The 20,100-nt window shown below is 39.5% G+C and overlaps 2 protein-coding genes across 2 annotated transcripts; both read right to left on the bottom strand.

The window, feature by feature from the left end:
* Positions 1-3,736: 3,736 nt before the first annotated feature.
* On the bottom strand, positions 3,737-9,375 carry myoz2b (myozenin 2b). The gene is made up of 5 exons (XM_075462981.1): positions 9,245-9,375; positions 6,019-6,188; positions 5,552-5,645; positions 4,763-4,925; positions 3,737-4,674 (listed from the first exon to the last, which is right to left on the bottom strand). Exons 2-5 carry the CDS (start codon positions 6,175-6,177, stop codon positions 4,449-4,451), a joined length of 642 nt encoding a protein of 213 aa, XP_075319096.1. The 5' UTR covers positions 6,178-6,188; positions 9,245-9,375; the 3' UTR covers positions 3,737-4,448.
* A 4,622-nt stretch (positions 9,376-13,997) lies between these two features.
* synpo2b (synaptopodin 2b) lies at positions 13,998-18,826 on the bottom strand. The gene is given in 5 exon segments (XM_075462363.1): positions 13,998-17,112; positions 17,114-17,292; positions 17,294-17,406; positions 18,198-18,663; positions 18,812-18,826. Coding segments are annotated over 5 exon segments (2,790 nt in total). The 3' UTR covers positions 13,998-15,095.
* Positions 18,827-20,100: the final 1,274 nt, after the last annotated feature.

The raw sequence follows: 20,100 nt of genomic DNA, 5'->3' as shown, positions 1-20,100 counted from the left end.
AATATGGCAGGTATACCTGTACAAGTGACACGAGGGCATCATATATTTATCTTACAGCTGCAGTGGTGCAAGTGACCTTTTTTTTTGTCTTTCAAAAAGGCATAAATCTATTGACTCTGTCTGTGGGACTCCCATGCTGCAGTAAAGATGGGAAGAGTAAAAATTGGGGCAGATGGAGGGCCTGGCAGGGGAAAGGCTGCAGAGCTTAGCAGGTTATAAGTGTAGACAGGAAGACTAAGAGAGGCTGATGCAAGCTGGAGTCAGCAAAAGTGACACTAATTTTTGAGTCTTCAGCCACCAAGATTTTAGCTCATCCACATAGGGTAGAGGAAAGTTTTTTTTTTTAACGTGAAAGGAGTACGTTCATAGCTTCACTGTAAAGTGTAAACAATAGCAATGAGAAAAGACAGCAGATATGATCTTAGAGAAATCACAGGTGGAAAACATTCAAGATAGTTATCAGTTTTCCCAGGAATGGACGTCCTACCAAATTCACCCCAAGGACATATCATGCAATGCTCATAGAAAGTGCAAAAAAACACAAGAGCTACATCTCAGACTCTACAGGCCTCAGTTGGCTTGTTAAATGTTAAAGTCAATGACAGAATAATTGGAAAAAGACTGAACAAGTATAGCTTGTTTGGAAGGGTTGCAGGAGAAATTCTCATCTCTCTAAAAAAGAACATCGCAGCACAGATTAGGTTTGCAAAGTTGCAGCTGAACAAACCACAAGACTGGAACAATGTCCTTTGGGCAGAATCGATCAAAGTGGATATGGTTGGTCATAATTATCAGCACCAACTTCGGTGAAAACCAAACAGCAGATCAGCTCAAAAACGACCTACCAGCTGTCAAGCACGGTGGTGGATGGGTCATATATTAAAAAGCTTGCTCTTAATGGGTTGGAACTGTGTTATGGTGTTTAAACGGGTTTTCGGTGGACATGGTACATATGTTGAACCTGCTGCTGTTGTACCAACTGCTTGTCTAATATTTCGGATTTTGTCTGTGAAGAATTTGGCAAAGTCATTGCAGGCCATGGTGGAATGAAGTTCAGTTGCCACTAACACAGGACGGTTTGTTAGCCTGTCAACTGTAGCAATTAAGGCCAGAGTATTATGACTGTTTTTGGTGATGATGTCAGAGAAGTAGGACTTTCTTGCATTCCTCAGTTGTAAATTATAAGAGTGAAGTTTCTCTTTATAGATGTTATAATGAACCTGGAGATTTGTTTTTCTCCATCTGCGCTCAGCTTTCCGACACTCTCTTTTCCCATTTTTCACCAGTGTGGAATTTGGCCATGGAGACTTCTTCCTTTCAGAGATAACTTTCACCTTGATGGGAGCAATAGCATCCATAACATTTAACATTTTAGCATTGAAGCTACTGACAAGCTCATTGACTGAAACCCCGGACAGGGCAGGTGTTAAAGAGAAGACCTGGTTAAAGATCTCACTACTGTTTTCAGTTATACACCGTTTAGAGATCACTGCTGTTGAGACATTTGTGTACAGTGAAATCGTACTCTCAAAGAAAACACAGGAATGATCAGACAGGCCCACATCAGACACAGTAACCTTTGAAATGCTCAGACCCTTAGAGATCAGTAAGTCTAGAGTGTGGCCCCTGTTGTGCGTGGCCTCTGTTACATGCTGAGTCAGCCCAAAGTTGTCCAGAGTGTTACTCAGGTCTTTTGTCCCTTTGTCCTGAGGGTTGTCCACATGGATGTTAAAATCACCAACAATAATTACAGTCAAACTCAACACAGATCATAGACAGCAGTTCATTGAGGTCATCAAAAAAGTCTGCACAGTATTTGGGGGGCCTGTAAACATTCAGAAACAGGGCTCTGGATGAGGCCTTCAGCTGTACAGCCACATATTCAAAGGACTGAAAACTTCCAGGAGATAACTGAAATGATTCATTAAATAAGACTGCCACCCCTCCTCCTCTCCTGCTCACTCTGGCCTCGCTGATAAAGCTGTAACCAGGAGGGGTCGACTCAATGAGAACAGCAGCACTGTTATTTTGGTCTAACCAAGTTTCAGTTAAAAACATAAAATCCAGGGTGTGCTCAGTGATAAAATCATTAATTAAAAATGTTTTCCCAGCTAAAGACCTAACATTTAATAAAGCCAACTTGAGTATTTTAGAGGTATTGTAGTCATTAAGTTGACCATGAACTCCTCTGTATACCAAAGTATTCTAGAAATAAAATATGGGGCCATCTGTCTGAGGGTTAAAGCTTGGCTGAAGTTATTCAACAGGAAAATGATCCCAAAAACAGCAGAGACTTAACCGATTGGCTGAAAAGAGTAAAGAATTGAGGTGTTGCAATGGCCCCTCAAGGTCCTCAACCTGGCTGAAATGCTCTGGTGGGACCTTAAGAGAGTTGTGCATGAACAAATGCCTGCAAACCTCAATGAACTGAAGCAACATTGTAAAGAAGATTGAAATTGGTTGGACCAGATGACTTTATTATATTCTGATACGTAAAACCTTAGAACTAAAAGAGAATTAACTTTCTTCCCCCCACATGACTGGAAGCGAGTGATAAATAGATAAATAGAACACTGCTGCTGGTCTCCCTTTGTTTGAAGAATGCATCTTACATTTATGATTGTGCATTTTACGCTCGAGGTCCAGGCAGAACTAAAAAAAAAACAGAAAAAAATATAGTTTGGTCAATACTGAGTTCACCGTCAAACAGTTACTGAATTTAAAATTTCAGAAAGGATTGTGATTGAAAATAAAATCTAATTACTTGCAAAGCTTGAGGACAAGGTGGTGCTTGTGTTTTGCGGACCTGAATCGGTTTACGCAGTCTCAGAAAGGCGTGTCTTCCTTATACAACCTAAAAAAGCAAGACCCATAACATGGGGATATGTTTTAAGGTTAGGGTAAGGCTGGGTTTAAGTTTATGTCTGCCAAATAGATTTGAGGAGACAACATTTCAAATCTGACAGCACATTTATGTTCATATATTTAGAACTTAACTAAACAAATATGTGGAGAAGATATGGATGTGCAGTCTGAGAGGATGGACGAATGTACATACGCACAGTATAACTGCATGAGTCTTTGTCTATCTTTTAACGGTCAGTCATTCATATTTTTCCAGCGTGACACATTCTGTTACTGAAACACAAAAAAGCCTCTCTTGGTACACAGGAAGGATTTTTGGAATTATTTATAAAGTCTGAAAAAAAATATGCCTCATATTTCTCCTGCTGGATTTGGCTGATCTGAACTCTTTTCAGATGAGCTGTCAAACTCGATGCTAATGTTCTTAAGGTTATTTTTAGAGATGTGTCTGTTTTATATCTTTCCATCCAGTTTTCTGTGAGTTATCAAGCCTCACTGCGGCTGCAAATCTCTGTGCATGGCCACCATAAGAGGCAGTTATGTGGCATACAGTTTCAGCTCAGTATTTTATTAGAACAAACTTCCTTTGGCTGCACTAAGATCACCCTAAACTTACATATTATGTTGGAAAAAAAAGATTCACACGCTAAGATTGGTGACACAAAAACAAATGATAATGATAAGATATTGTTTCCTCCTTTGGAGACAGTTCTATGTGGATGACATGCACATTCTTTAGAGTACTGAGCTTTTGCTCAGTTTCTGTCTAAGTTTCCAGTAACTCTGAAACCAGTCCTACAGAGCTTTACACACTTTTGTTCCTGCCCCGTGTCTCTTCCTCTCTCTTTTACCACTGTCCGAAAGGCAAAACTTCAGTTTTTTCTTTTATTGCATTATAATCTATAGCACAAAACACAGTGTCTTAAAGTATTGATTAAACACACAGTCTTATTTCTGAGCATGTGAGGAGAGAGACTTATATTCATACACACTAAATTTCTCAATCTAATATGAAAAGTTTCATTTAGAGATGCATTTATCAATCATATGTAAATCATATTCTCCAATATATATTCATGGCTCTGCATATTCAAAGAAAAAAAATGTTTTAAACTTTCTGTGTAAAATGCCCAGAGATGACATTTGCCATGACTTGGTGCTAAATGAAACTGAATCAAAACTGTTACCAAAAGTGCTCACTATTGGTAACCAAATATATGTTCCATTTTTTGTTCTTGTACCACCTAAACAAAAGTTGTCGTCTTTATTTACATTAAATATTCATCACTTCAGTCCAACATTGTTAAGATTTACAGCTTTGTTTTCACTCTTGGTGGAATAATTTACTGAATAGTACATTCCACTTGTTATTTACATCATTTTCTCTGGGTGCATTTTCTTTTCTGTGCACACTAAAGATGAGAGTTCATTCCAGAACAAAATCATTTGGTATCTTTTGTTCATTGCATGGGATAAAATCTTAAATATTTGGAAGTAATAACATCTGCACAACTATTTTGTTGTCATAGGCTAAGCGAAAATACTGCAACATGATTCACGTTGCCAGAAACCGGTAAAATCATCTACAGGTCATCAGACTCTGGGACATTTATGGGCTCCAGGGTAATGGTAGGTAGGATGAGATGAGTGCCCTCAGATATCCATCCCTGGGCTGTCCTGTTGAAGGTGGGCCGCCTGATTGCCGACTCATTGAGCTCCGGGTATCGTGGTGGATTCAAGTCTACCTCGGGGAGCTTGAATGTGATACCTCTCGTAGTTTTGTCAAAGCCACCAAAAGGAGTGGCAACCCTGAAATTAAAATCAACACATTGAACGGTACTCTGCTCTGTGTTATACCCTGTACTAACCCATTCAACTCTACTTGTAGTTTCCTCACCGGTTGAAGCATTTGTATTCAGGGAGCTCTGGTCGTGGGTCTGCCGTTGGCATTCTGAGTTGGACCGTTTCAGCGAGTTCAGGGTCACGGAGGATGGCCTCCTCCCATGGCGAGTGATAGGACTTGGGCATTGTTGTGCTATTTGTCTTTTCGTCAGTCATGTCTGTGAGGAGATAAACAAAACTTATAAATCAAGGAGAAATGATACTGTAGATAATTGTTCTAATATTACAACAGAATGATCTGACAGCTTGGTTTGCGATCAGGGGCTTACACTGAATGCAGAACTATTTTCTTTAGCCTCATTTCTTTCTTTCTCTCTTTTTATGAAAGCTTAAAGTGGATGGGATTAAGAATAGATACTGTGCTTTGAAAACACTTAACACAGGCAGACTAAGCTGTCCATCATCATGATCTAGGGACTTAAAATAGCACAGTTGGAGCGTGTGCTCATCACATACTGTGTTGTGATAGGATGATACACGATTCCAAAGCATTTTAGAATACATATAGGGCTTTGTTTGCTTCAGTGAATTGCTAAATCATAGTTACATACAGTTCTATGGCTTCATCATTGGAAAGTAGTTGCCAGTTACGATAAGACCAGCTGTTATGGCTGTGGTGTTGATATAAATTGTCAGTGTGCAGTGCAATGTCTTAATTTTAGCCTAATGTCTACAGAAGAAAGCAATGAAGTCAATCATTGTCAGTATGAGTACATTTCATGTTTACCAAAAGACTTCTCATTAAGGAATTGGATGGACTGGATTTACTGAACTGCAAAATTACCTGAAGAGATGTTTTCTGCATTAGCAGCATTGCCATCGGCTGGTGGTATCACGTTAATCTCCACTGTGTGTGTATTCTGATTCATAATATCACTCTGCAAAACAGAATAAACCAAATGTTACATTATCTTGTGTGCGCTTAGATATATATACACACAAGCACTAGCAACAGTACCACGACACACGTATGTGTGCTGATAAACAGGGGAGCAGCTCCTCAGCAAAGTGCCTGAACAGCCCCTCACAAGATTTGGCAGCAGGATAAAAAAGGCATGAGGCACATGTCGCTTATCGTCCATGTGTGGTAACACTTTTTTAAAGAGCACATTTCCTGACAAAGTTATTCTGTAAATGGGGTTGAGGCGCTAACACCAGAATTCCAGGGAGCCGCAGTATTGTGCAAGAGAGTAATTACAACTAATATTTTAAACACAAGAAAGGATCAACAATGCAGACAAGATGTCTTACATTCAATAGTGCATTTGCTTCGTTTTGAATACTTTCAAATGTGTATTTCTCAGATCTCCTCTGGCGCATTTTGAAAAGCCTGGAACCTCTGTTGGAAAGTAGTGACAACTCCTCCAACATGATGTCTTTTGGAGTGCAGAGCTTCTTTCCGAGATCCATGATGCAGTCTCCTGTCCAGGCAACAAAACAAGAAGAGATTATAGATATCAACAGAAAAAAAAAAAAAAATCTATACAAGATGCAACTTATGTGGGTACTCAGTAACATAAGCTTATTAATTGTCTGTTACATAAAACATTTTCAAAATACATACATGTACCAACATGTATCATTCTAGTAAGGCAAATTTAGGTAAAAGCTTAACCCAGACAGACTGGATTTTTCTCTTGTCATTGACTGTAATGGAATGGAATGGCCCCAGGTTCAGTGTGGTAATTACTTTATGAGACTTTGTGTAAATGCAAATTTGTGTGAAAACGTGCATGGCAAACACACACACACACACCAATTGTTGTAGCGCGTTAGAAAATAATTGTGTTTTCCAAATCATTTCACTGACTTGAGAGTCTCATGTGTATAAAGGTACGTAGGTTTTGGACTCTATTTGAAAGATTGCCTTTGGTGAATTCTGCTTTTAAAGGATAACTGCGGTATTTTCAACATTAAGCCTCTTTTATGAGTCGTCTGCAATGTTTTAGAACCCCCCTCACCGCTTTTTTGATGTTTACTGCTGTCTCCGGTGTTTGCCTAATTTTGATTCATCTCAACCTGCTTCAGAATGGCAAGTCATATGCATGTCCAAAAAGGTCCGTAAAAGCACCATAAACGTTCGTTTTCAAAATCATCAACTCACCGGAGTGGTTACTGGTGTGCACTGGTAATCCATATCAAATTTCGTTGCGAAAAGTTGCTTCTGTCGTGTTTTATTTGACATTTTGTAAATCCCATTGAGTTCTATTGAAGACTGGATGTTCGTTGATATTACTCCGTCACCGAAACATGCCGAAGGACAATGAACAATCGCCATCAATGGTGTGGAGTATAGCAAGTCAGATTCAACTGCTGAGCGGAAGTTTATCCACGGCTGTGAGGTGGCTAAGAAAATAGTTCGAGCATGAACGAGCTGCCAAATAAAACACGACAGAAGCAACTTTTCGCAACGAAATTTGATATGGATTACCAGTGCACACCAGTAACCACTCCGGTGAGTTGATGATTTTGAAAACGGACGTTTATGGTGCTTTTACGGACCTTTTTGGACATGCATATGACTTGCCATTCTGAAGCAGGTTGAGATGAATCAAAATTAGGCAAATACCGGAGACAGCAGTAAACATCAAAAAAGCGGTGAGGGGGGTTCTAAAACATTGCAGACGACTCAGAAAAGAGGCTTAATGTTGAAAATACCGCAGTTATCCTTTAAGTCTTTCAGGAAAGATGGTAAATTCAAGGGTTACATTAATTGAAACTATCATAAAAAACTTGGAAATGGAGGAAAAGTTGCAAACAGCTACCCTGGCCATTACAGTAGGCTAACCTGACCTTGGATTTACAGCTGGACAGAGCTGGATATGTGGCTTTAAAATACACTTTAATACCCTCTGGTCTGACTTTAACAGATGGTCAAGTTTAGGACAAGTTCATAGATAAGATTTAAATTCACAGTTTCCAATTTTTTTGTAAAAGTTCTGTCATGGAAATGAGTCATTGTACTCGAGATTTGATTTTGGGTACATGATGTTTCCTCATTCACGTGCACAAACCATGTGTACCCCAGCTGTCGGAGACCTTCAGGTTACCCAAACAGCTTTACAGTTGGCCCACACAACTTCCCTCCCCTCTCCCACCCACACTCGCACCCACCCCAAAATAGACTGTAGAAAAAAGGGCAACGACAAAGGATTAGTCACCCTTGGTAGTAAATCACCCTATATCTTTATTTAAAGCTAGTGCTGGAGAGCAACCGTGACATTATGAACTCTGATCAGAGGGGATATTCTCTTGGCTGTTTTTGTCTCTTGAGTCTCAGGTCAAACACCATAACAGTGGTACCATGGACCTTTCTACAAATAGTTGCTGCTTATCTCTTCCTCTCTTGAGCTACCATTGTAGAGAATTGTTACAGTCTGGCTTTGGTGAATTTGGCAAAACCTAAAGAGGACTAGAATTAGATACACGACAAAGGATGTAGTTTCTCTGAGCATGTCAAAAAGAGGCTATTTTATTGTTAGCACTGTGAACCAGTGGGCCCTTACCTGGATAGTTTACAGCCAAGCACACTTTAAGGTTTGTGATGAGTTTTTCATTGTTTGTCAGAGCAAGAAACCCACATAAACATCACTAGTGATGTTTAACTGATGTTAACAAACTGGAGAACAGTGAAAAATCAAAAGGACTAATAGAAGCTAAGGACACTTAGCAATTACTTTCTCAAGCCATTGACTGCCCTATACCTTCCTGTGCATAATACAGTACTACAATATGCTTCAAATACTATCTGTCGGTGTGTCCTGAAATTTTAAAAATCATTTGGACAGTGCAATATGAAATAAATCTGCCATATCAGCACTCATCATATCAGCAATTATCTGCTGAATTCACATTGAAGTCTCACAATGTGTTGCATAATCAATAGAGCCACTTTGTAATTGATTTGTTACCACTACATGTGAAACATTAATCTCTACTGCACCAGTTTTATGAGTATATAAGCTAATCTTAGAGGTATCTCCCTTTACACTTGTCACTAGATAAATCACCAGAGTAAAGGTCAAGGATGCATTGTGCCACAAGTTCGCATGAGTCACTGGGCACAACAAATGCCCAGCAGTGCCAACAAAAGTCCTCAAAAATGATATCAAGAATAGCTTTCAGCTGTTGGTGCTATCAAATATATTTTTACTTTATGCTTTGTTGTCGAATGCAGAACTTGATGGCCCACAATGCGAGGCTTTTTAATGTTGAATAACTCACTTGAACTTCATGGTGTTGACTTTGCAGGTATAGTAAATATATTGAATGCAAAATGAGAATAAAGATAAGCAAAATAACTGATAAAACTGATAAACTGTTTAAAAACATCAAAGGTGTATGAAAATGAACTGCTACATGTTACGCGCAGCCAAATTTAATTTGTCATAATAAAGGGACATTCTCAAAGATTCTGACAAGACTTCAGTATTACCGTCTGATAGTACAAATACACCTTGACAAGGTTTGTCCATACCTGTGATGTTGTCCCTGCTGTGCAGCTTGTATCCTTGTGGAGGAGACACGGAGACTCAGGGGTCAACCCACAGTAGGAAGTTTGATCTTTCCTGATCTTCACACTCACAGATACTAAAGCCAAACTCTGAGTGTGTCTCTGTGTCTGTTGTGAGTGGAATGCAGCTTACATCAATAGGCTAAATTTAACCTGCCAAACACTCAAAACCATTCGCAGACACCATGGGGCATGGATAGCAAGGAGAGGAGATGATGGACAGCTCATGCACATATGTGCGCTGATGTTCCCAGCACTGATGAGGATTCCTCTGCTGAGAGATGTTCCGTTTCTTTGTGAATATTCAAAGTCAACAAGTCTCTGGGGGTTGACATAACCTCAGAATTTCCATGCCTTCAAGTTAGAGAGGTTGTTAATACTCCGTATGGCAGCAACTTTTACTTCTCTCTGCAAAGTAGTGCTTCTGTTATTGTTTGTAATTGCTGACTTTGGATAATGATAAAAAGATAAGTAATGGGAATTGAAGCAGTGATGGAACTGTGCCAAAAATTCTATTTATAAAGAGATACGGTGGTCATTATTCTGGCTGCTAACTTTGTTATTTTACTCATGGCATATTTAATATTTAATCTCTTGTAAAAATAAATACACTGAAATTAAGCATGATGCTGAGGCTTAATGAAATAAAGGAAATCAAATGAAAAAATACACAAATAAAACAAAGGAAAATTGTAATGTTGCAATATATCATTTTTTTTGTTGTTTTTTTGTAATTAATAGTGAATAACAGTAATTGGTAATTAATTTATAATTATTTGACATAAGCAGTCTTTGCGTTTGGCTGTTGCTGCTGGCAGGAATGACCTGCTGCACTGTTTTATGTTTCAGTAAAGCACCTAAATTAAACTGAGGAGTATCAATGCAGTGTTTTATATTGGTGTTGGCAGGATGTGGTATCACAAAGCAAATCTACCAGCAGGTCTTCCAACTGAAACAGTCATATAGGTTGTTTGTTCATAAACAGAGAGTGGAATTAGAAAATCCAGAGAAATGAAAATCAAACGCATACTTTTTGAAGTAGAAAAATATCTATGGACTACTGATAATGTACTAAAAATAAAGGAGAGAAAAATGTGTTTGAAGTGTTTTAATTCATTTAGTTTCTGTTTGAAAAGTGGTTCTGTGTAACACCACACAGCGCAGGATACGAGTGCAAGATTCACTCCTCTTCACTTAAAAACACACATGATGATAGCAAAAAGTTAACGTTAGTGGAGAAATCTCACATATGGTTATTCAATAAAGTCGTCATCAAAGTGCAGCTCGAACTTCAAGTTTCCCATAAAGGCACTGCAGCATAAAGAGAAGAAATGGTGGGTTGCTGTCAGTAAGAAGTCCCAAAGCATCTATAGCAATGAGTGATGGGCAGACTCATGCTCAACCCAACCAATAGCTAAACTGGCTAATTTTATCATCCGATATCACAGACGGATATAATTCAGTGTACATGTTATCTGATATGTGCCAATAGAACATTATTTACAGATCATAATGCCGAAAAAGATGCTTGGGATTATTTGGAAATAGATATGGTTTGGTGAGCAGAGTGACTCAAATTTCATTGCGTTCCGTATTCCCAGCGTTCCCTACAGTAGATGTACTGTAGCAAAGTATAGTGTACACACTCAAGGTGTGTGTAAATATTTGAAGACTATCTGTTTTATCGATCATGGGATTTTATTTTTTTTTATATTCTATATCAATATCGGCCCTGAAAAACGCATCATCAGTCGGGTTCCAATACTTCAGGATAATTGACAAATCTAAAGGCTATTCATGCGAAAAATGTTTAAAAGTGAAATAACATGCTTAACCCAAAAAAGTGATAAACTCACAATATTTTTTTAAAGGCTCCACACACTGCACACAAAGTGACTTGCTTTCTGCCTTGTGTCAACAAACTGCGACATGAATCTTGTCGCATAATAGTAATAAGTTGTGTCCTTCAAATCAAACGACGACATTAAAAACTAAGAACAATTTCTACCATCAAGAGTACATCATCAGGGGCGGTCGGTGGCGTAGTGGGTTAAGCAGCCGCCCCATGTACAGAGGCTACAGTCCTCGCTGCAGCGGGCCCCAGTTCGAGTTCCGCACCCGCACTCTTTGCTGCATGTCTCCCCCCTCTCTCTGCCCCCTGCTTCCTCTCTCTCCAACTGTCCTATCCATTAAAGGCATAAAAAGCCCCCCCCCCCCCAAAAAAAGTACATCATCATCAATTGTCTGAGACCTTTTAAGTAAAAGTCAGCCCACATTCATTTTTCATCATTGCTCAAAATAATTTTCAGTCTCTCTGATGCTTCTGTGATAACATTTTACTTTACCAACTATACCATAAACCGTTAATGGTAATATAAATGTGTACCTCTAATTAGGTGATGTACGGCTTACTTCATCCCAATGAAATTACCTTTACTGGACTGCACTATACAATTGAAAGTACTTTGTTGGCCTGGAGCCTTGTGCCATGTATCCAGTACTGCTCCTACTGACAGACCTCAGTGGCTGTGCAGGTCTGAAGGGAGGCCCGTAGAAGGCTGGTTTTTCAAGTGAAAATGTCCTGCTGATGGATGGAGCCTGAAAAGCAGGGACTGCATGATGATAATGACCCTTGCTGACAGCCGCAGGATCAAGCGACACCCTGTGCCTCCATTCATCAGGAGGTTCTGGCGGAGATTTCTGGTGTGCTGCAGCTTTCACATTAGAAGCAATGGATGACGGCAGGCTCTGAAACATAAAGGCTTCATCAACCGAGCCAATGGGGCTTCTTGACGCCGCCTCCCATGGTGTCAGTGGCTTGTGAGCCTTTCCTTGAAAAGATGCTTGCCTCCGTATCGACGAAAAAGATGGCTGGAATCCAGGTGTGCTTTTTGTTGACAGAAGTCCAGGAGAAGGCAATGAATTCAGTCTCTGGGGCAGGCTCAGGGATCGGTTCCTGCTAAAACCCTGAAATTAAAGCATACATTTGTTTTACTTGTTCATCGGCAGCTATACAGACTTTGCTGCCATCCTCTGGCTTTATAGAAGCCTGTACGACAATAATTTCATGATATATTTTATTGAAACAAAATTTTAGTGAAGACAGAAATGTAAAGTGACACATGATAATGTTGCAAAAATAACTTCATTATATTGAAAATATTTTTTTGTCTCTTTTTGTACTTGACATAAACATATCATTTAAGTATCTAAAAGGTTTGTCTACCACTTCTTGTGCAGTGAAATGTATTTTTGTATTTTAGCGGCTACATGGTGACCCTGACACTGTGCTTTGAAAATCCTGATTCAACAACAAGATTGTTTTCTAAATTCTTTGTCCTGCGACACATTTCAGATCTGTCGGTCATTTTGAGAACTGAGTTTGATTTCAATCCCATTAAAACTGGGAAATTTTGGTGAGATCCGTTATACAGACAATGAAAAGTCAAAAAGACGTGAAATGTTTACAACTCACCTGCTGCTGCTTCCCAGACCTTGAATGTACAGTGGGAATGATATTAAAAACGATTACAAAACCTAGCTTGGAACTATTTCTCTGGCAACTTTAATTTGTTTCCCAGGAAAATCCAGAGTTTGTAAATGTCACGTGGTGGGGTGAGTGGTGGGCTATCATAGTAGGCTGTCCCTGTTTCTGTAAACTGATTCTCAACAGAAACACCGAGTTAGAAATTACTGTGGGATTGTTCATGATTACTTACATTTTTTTTTTTGTATTTGCTTGCTCGTTATCTATTTCTGTGCTAGCAATACTTTAAGGTATTACAAATTCTGGTATAATTATAGCTCAGAGGTATCATGAGGAAAATTATTTTTTTGCCATAGAAGCAGAATTTCATATGTTTATATATGGACAAAATAGAGCTGTCCAATACACCATTCCAACCACTATAGCATACAGTAAAATGTTAGCTTCTTGACAACAACAAAAATCGATAACATGAAAGCTTTGGAAAAGTAGACTTTATGGTTGAGCTGTTATATTGGATTATATTTCCGCAGGTGTCCTTGATAAAGTGTGGGTATCAGTGAGTGTAGGTACCACACAGACTAAGAAAACCTTGAAGTTAACACACTGCAAAAAACATTTTCTGAAAAAAAAAACACTGAATGTAACAATATGGCGAGTGTAAAGTTTAAAAAATGTACTACTTTAAACATATTTGAGTATTCTTCTATTGCTGCACAATAGCCTACATATTTAGAGACTTTTCCATTAAAAAAAACTATTCAGGAATTTTTCAATTAAATTTCATGGTTAAACGTGTAAACTACATTGGAAAAAAAAGTTTTGTTTTGTTTTTTCAGGAAATATATGACCTGGGAGGGACAGATGTGAAGTATCAAGAGTAAAATGGAAATTCTGCCTGCCTTAAAGTGGATTTTCCTCATAGACTATGACCAATTTCTTACAGGAATGTAGAGAAAAATCCTTTGAGGGCCAAGATTATACTCTCAAACTTTTCATGTTCAGATCTTAAGGTGTGCTGCTGGAAACAGTTGTGAGATGAACATAACAGACATGACAATTTAAATTAGAAAAAGATGGATTCATACCTGCTCTCAGTGGAGTAATTATAAATGAATTCTGCATTCAAATGTGAGGTGCTGAGAAAGGTGACGGAGGAAGCGTGTGCCACTCAGAGCAGTCCAAAGACAGGCAAGTATGAGTTCTCAATACCCAAAGAAAGTAGACAGGTAGGAGGGAAAAGAAATTTAATAGCATGACTGTGCTGAGAACAAGAAATGCAATAAACAGTGATAAGTTAGAAAGGCAAAGACATGGAGACAAACAAGGCATTTGTTTTTTTTTCTGGTATCATCTTGAGTTGCTAATAATAATGCGAGTCATTATTATAAAGTGGAACATTCAAATCTTGGTAATTCAGTGGTTGTTGAAGCTTTCCACCAAAGGTGAAGATACAGTTTGATAACTGGCCATAACTGTAGGTTGCAGGAAAATACATCCACGTTTAAAAAGAGAGAAAATGTCAAAGTCGTCAGGGTTGATGATCACAGCATTAATGCTTTTATCTGTTGTGAGTCTGGAATGAGACTGAAATTGGAACTGAAGGAACTGAAATTAGTGCATTGACAGGTTTCCCCCAAACACAATCAATTATTGGAAATTCAGTGAATTCAAACGACTCAAGGGAATTACCAGGCAACAGAATTTTAACAGAATAGAATTGAAAGTAATAATCAAGTATGTTATTGATTGTTATTTATTTGTGTTTGGGGGTTCAGTGGTTACTATGGCTACATAAAAGTACCTGTGAACTTCTCTTACAAAAAAAAAGTCTATAGGCATTAGTTCAACAAGCCTCTCTGCACACATTATTGCACATGTAGAAGCACTTCCAGAGAATGCTTTGACATTGTTTTATCACTTTTCTCCAGTTCACACACACACACACCTTCCAAGATTAAGGAAGATGATGTGCTTTAAGAATTCTTACTATATATTATTCACAAGTTTATCAATCAAAGGGAATTGTTGTGCCTCTCTATGAGGAGAGACATGAGATTACATTCTGTTGTGAATTATACTTTTTAGTCTCTATATATTTTAAACTGAATTGAACTCAATTTTAGTTTTAATACATTTTTACACAATTTTTAAATAGCTACATATTTCCTTATAACTGCAAACTGTAAATCACTTTGGATGAGGCCTACAATAGTGCAAAAGTCTAAATATTTCCACCTGTTAAGACATTTAGGAAGCCACCAAGTTTGCTGATGTAAGGATCTAATTATCGTCTCAGACTACACCAAATCATGACCATGTACAGTGTTATGTCGAATGAAGCATAGCAACAGGCTTCCACTGTTTGCCTGTCACCACTGGTTTCTTTGCAGAAAAATTTGGCCGAGGAGCCATTTGACGTGCGCCTCGGGCAATAAGAGATGCGGGAGAGAAAGCCGAAGCTATGCTGTTGCCAAGAGATGAATGCTGCGAGGATGTGCTTGCAGGTTGGGCACTCTGTGGTTTCTTGGTGCTTATGTGATGGGCTGCAGTTGTGACAGCGAGCTTTTTATCCAAGCGTTTGTCAACTGATCTCGTGTTGTGGGCAGAGGAGTTTTGGAGACTTACCGATCCAGAAGACTTAGCAGGGGCTTCTGCCTCGCTTTGAACAGCAAGCTCAGAGGTATCATGAGGAAAATGAGAGGATGCAGATCTTTGTTTACGGCTTTTGGTTACTTCAAACTTTAAAACAGGAGTTGGTTTAGGGCTGGGGCTTTTGGTCTCAGATGCTGCATCATACTTGAACAGAGACGAGTCCAACTGATAGGGCTGATGTTTCATGATATCTAAGGCGTTGAATTGCTTGGGGGCTGATTTAGGTTTCTCTTTGGTCTTGGGCTTCAGTTTGGGGCTTGTGGAAGGGGGTTGCTTGGCTGCTGATGGAGGGTAGAAAGGAGAAAGAAGAGGATTATATGACAATGGAGGTGGGGCACGAATGTTAGATGAATACCTCCAAGAGTTAGGAAGGGACAAAGATGGGGAGGGGGATCTTGTTTTGTTAGCTTGCACTGTTTCACCATCAACAACAAACTTCTCCATACGAGACTGTCTTTTTGCAAACAATTCTGCCCCCTTTCCCGCCATGGCTGAACCCTCAACAGCCTGATTTATGCCTCTGTCTAAGATTCGGCTCTTTGGAGAAACCTGCAAGGATTTTGACATGGGGACATTGGAGTTCCCAGCTTGTGGTGGGCAGGAGGCAACTGAGTTTGGAGCACTTTCTAACTTGTTTTTTTGCTGTGAATGAGGGCCGTAAGTAGGACTGCGGGCCTGCATACTCACAGGGGATTGTGCTGACTGTTGACTCCAGCTTTTTGTGGTTGGCTGAGGATGTAGCTGAGAAGAGGAGATGACCGGATTCCAAGCATTGGCAGGTGTTTGAAGTGTTGCCTGGGTTTGATTTGATGCCCAACGGCTGGCCATCTGTTGAGGCTGAGCCCAATCTTGCTGCTGTAAATAATGCTGACTATGAGGCCCCACAGGACTGTGAGTTGGCTGTGATACCGGACTTTTTGGAGGAACATAGGGCTCAGTGGAGGGACTCCTTCTTAACCAAGGTGGGCAGGATGGGTCGATGGTGGGTTTTGGGGCAACTGGAGGGGGATTCTTGAGTTTTACTGTTCTGGGTTGCATGAAGTTGCAAGCTTCAGCACCCAGACTGAAACAGTCTTCCTCTGACTCAATGTAGGACTTCCTTTCCCCTTTGTTTTGAATGTGTGGATCTGAGTCTTGCGTCATCTTTGATGGCTGTTTATTAGCGACTTTCCGTTTGGCTGGCACACATATTCGCTCATCCCTCGAGGCTATGACATCTCCTGTTGGAGACCAAACCTTTGGGTTAGTGTTAATGGGCACAGGTACTTTGAATATAGGTTCATGTTTCATTTGGGCTGGACTGACGCTACCAGGCAGGTGAGCTTGAGCTGAGTCATCTTGAAATCCCTTAAAAGGTTTTGCCGTTCTGTTTGGCACCAAGGGTTTTGGTGTGTGGGAGAGGTGGTTCACATGTTGAGTGTTTTCTTGGTACTCTAAATGTTTCATGAGATTTATATCCATGGAACTGGTCTCATCAGTATGCTTGTGCATTTCCGCAGCGTCATAAATATTCTGTGCTCCTGTATTGTGTTGCTCTGCTGATGCCTCCACAAGTGATCCTTTACTTCTCTGTACGTCATGCTCTGAAACAAGTTCTTCCATTCGTTTGCGCCGTTGGGAAAACATCAAAATTCCCTTCCCTCTTGTCTCTAGTAGTTCTTCCATTTCTTGAACACTTCTTCAACTCAAACAAATTATTGTGCTTGTGATAAAGACAATATAGCTCCTCTGGCTCAGAATCACTTGTAGCCACAAAGGAATATCCAGCTGATCTAACTTTGTCAGTTTCCCCCTCTATTTGGTTTCTCTTGTCGACACCAGTCCCGTAACTCACAAGTGTGTACTTCTTGACCCTCTGGAGGCGTTTTTTTAAACAGCAAGGCTCCCTTGTTTTGGGGGTCGGGTGCATTAGACAGGAGTCGGGCAATTCGTTTACATTTAGACTTGGCCTCCCCCACACGTTGGCTCTCGTTGTAACTGAGCCCTGAGATAAAGGGAAGGACAGAAAGAGGGAGACAGCAGAGGAAAAGGATAAAAATATATGCATTAACTTTTAGAAACATAATCTGGTCTTTATATGTTTTAGCCAGATGCAATTTAAGATATACAATAAGATAATAAAGGGACAAATAATTACTTATGTGATTATTATTAATTCTTATTAAAGCAAACATGACAAGTAAAATCCATTTTATGCTCCCCCTGCTGAAGCAAGCACACTAATAAAAGCATCATATTTACTTTCAACTAACCCGGAGGGGGGGTCTGTGAGGCAAGAAAAGTGAGGAGTTCACTTTCCATTGCAGTGAAGTCTTACGATTGGAAAAGAGATCAAATGACAGGCCAGGGGGGCACATGTTCATGTCTGTCAAATTTGCTTCTGCCAGCTTCGTCATATGGTCATATTTTATTCTTATCCTGGTCAGACTAATAAAGCAATGGGAATTCTCCCTCTAAGTCCACCTCAAATAGACCCCATGTTAAAACATGAAAATAGCTGCACTGATAGAGTAACATGCAAGTTATTCATAAGTTATAACAAATCTTTTGCTTCACACCTACAATATAAAACGGTTTGAATTGGTTTTCAAGGTTTTTGCCTGAAGTTAATTTTTGCCTCAGTGGCTGGATTTAAAGCAAACACATTAAAACATCTAATTTTCTCATAAATAACACATAATCATTCAACTTCGAAACAATTGCTCACTATATGCTGTGCAGTCTGCACTTGCACTTGACTGAAATATAAAAAGAGTATGGAAGATAGATACTTACGTGTGTACCTTGCCCTGCTCCTGTCCGGTCTGCACAGATCTGTGTCAGACCCTGAGTTCTACTTCTCTGCCTGCTCAGCACCCTCGTCTAAAATTCCAAAGAAGACAGAAGCAGGAGGTGCTTCACTACTCCCTCCTTCCTCTGAAGATTCAACCCTCCTGTTCCCAGTCCCTGGACCATGCCTATTACTGGTACCCTGGGACTGTTTTGTGGCCAGGGTCAAGGCCTGGGTCATTTCAGCAGCAGAGCCAAAAGAGGAGGACGAAGACTGGGAATGCTGCTGACCACGATGAGGCTTGGTATCTGGGGGCTCTGGGTATGAGGAAAGTGTTAGCGAGGTTTGGATGCGAGGAGATTCTGTAATTGACTCTCTTGATCCACAGAGGTAGATTTCATCTTCTCTTTCATATGAAAGTGCAGCTTCACTCTCGTTATGTTCTGGTAAACCCTCTTGCACCAAGGACACCTTAATTAAGACAAAGATAAATCTAAATTAACAGAAATAATCTTATCACATTCTCTGCAGATTATAAAACAGTTTAATATTACCACTTTCAATATTATAAGTTAAATGTGTATATAAGACAGCATAAAATACCCCCAGAGTTAATTACCATATAGACTGACATGAGTGCAAACTATATTCTAACTATAGGAGGGTCTTGCAGAAATATTAAAGTTTTATTATGTATGAATATAACTTATCTTATTAAGCATATTAATTTTTTTTCCACAAAGGGAGCCTTTTGTAACTTTTTCTTTTCAACTTTAGAGGCAACCATGTTACCAAGTTATTCCTATCCCCAGTTGGAGTTGCAGCTTTGCTCTGGCACTCTCATCGGGGCTGCCATTGCTGTAAATGGAATGGTATGTAATATCATGGGGAAAACAGCATTCACGTCCAAGAGTATAAGCAAAACAATTGGGTGGCTGTTTTCCGAACTCCTGTTTACATAGCGAGGTTATTTTCCCACCACTGCTCCCATTTGTCACTGCAACAACTTTCAGGTCTTCAGCGGCTGTCAGTATGCCCATTTAAGACATACATTTGAGATACTTTTTGCTTTGCACATCCTCCTCCTCCCCATTTAAAGGCAATGTCTGTTTTGTCACTGGAAATGCAACAACAATTAACGATGAAAAAGCGTAACAGAGAGATTAGATTACGTTTGGAAGTTATTTTATTTCTCAAAATAACTGTCTGACCTGACATCAGACAGCTGAAAGGTGTCCACAGAGCTGAAAATTAGGCTTTTACACAAAAACACAGCACTTCCCTATGTTTACCAGAGGGTGGTGCCATAGCATGGAAAAACAACATCAGCTTTCAACCACTTCCTGTTAATCATATTTTACAGATTTTGTAATTAAATGCTGCAGTTTCTCTCATTTTTCTCTCTTTTTAGGTCATATATATCCAAATTTAGCCTTCTGCATCAGGGAAACATTAACCTCATCCCAAAGGCTCTGAGGCACAATAAGTATTAACCAACAATATAAGTACATATATATATAAATATAACCGACAGTATAAAGAATTAAACACTCAAAGTATTTTAAAAAGGATGCATAATCAGCACAGGTAAAAAGTTGGCCTTTCAGAATATCCTCACTAGATTTGTCAGCTTATCAACTGCAAGTAAAATAATCAGAATGATGGAAGTAATACATGAGAGCACAGTCCAATTAGTGTCACAGCAGTCTGCCTGTTAGATTGAGAGTTTTCATTTTGAGCCAAGACATGCTGCGAGAGAAAAGGTCTACAACTCTCCAAAACAAAGATTGACTTAGTTCAAGTTCCTTTTGAGATTGTGATTTGCCATGTAAATACATGTCTTTTTTGGGCAGCAGCAAAGTAAGGATTATGTCATCACATAAGATGACAAATAAAAGTCATGTCAAC

Source organism: Odontesthes bonariensis, chromosome 4 (assembly GCF_027942865.1).
Source record: "Odontesthes bonariensis isolate fOdoBon6 chromosome 4, fOdoBon6.hap1, whole genome shotgun sequence".
Lineage (NCBI taxonomy): Eukaryota > Metazoa > Chordata > Actinopteri > Atheriniformes > Atherinopsidae > Odontesthes > Odontesthes bonariensis.
Note: the sequence above shows the minus strand (reverse complement) of the source record. Positions and strands in the feature narration are given on the sequence as shown.

Coding starts and splice junctions, on each gene's coding strand:
- myoz2b (XM_075462981.1), bottom strand. CDS start 6,177: ATGGATCTCGGAAAGAAGCTCTGCACTCCAAAAGACATCATGTTGGAG. Junction 4,926..5,551: donor TGCAGAAAACATCTCTTCAG/GTAATTTTGCAG, acceptor ATCTCCTCACAG/ACATGACTGACGAAAAGACA. Junction 4,675..4,762: donor GAATACAAATGCTTCAACCG/GTGAGGAAACTA, acceptor TTTTAATTTCAG/GGTTGCCACTCCTTTTGGTG.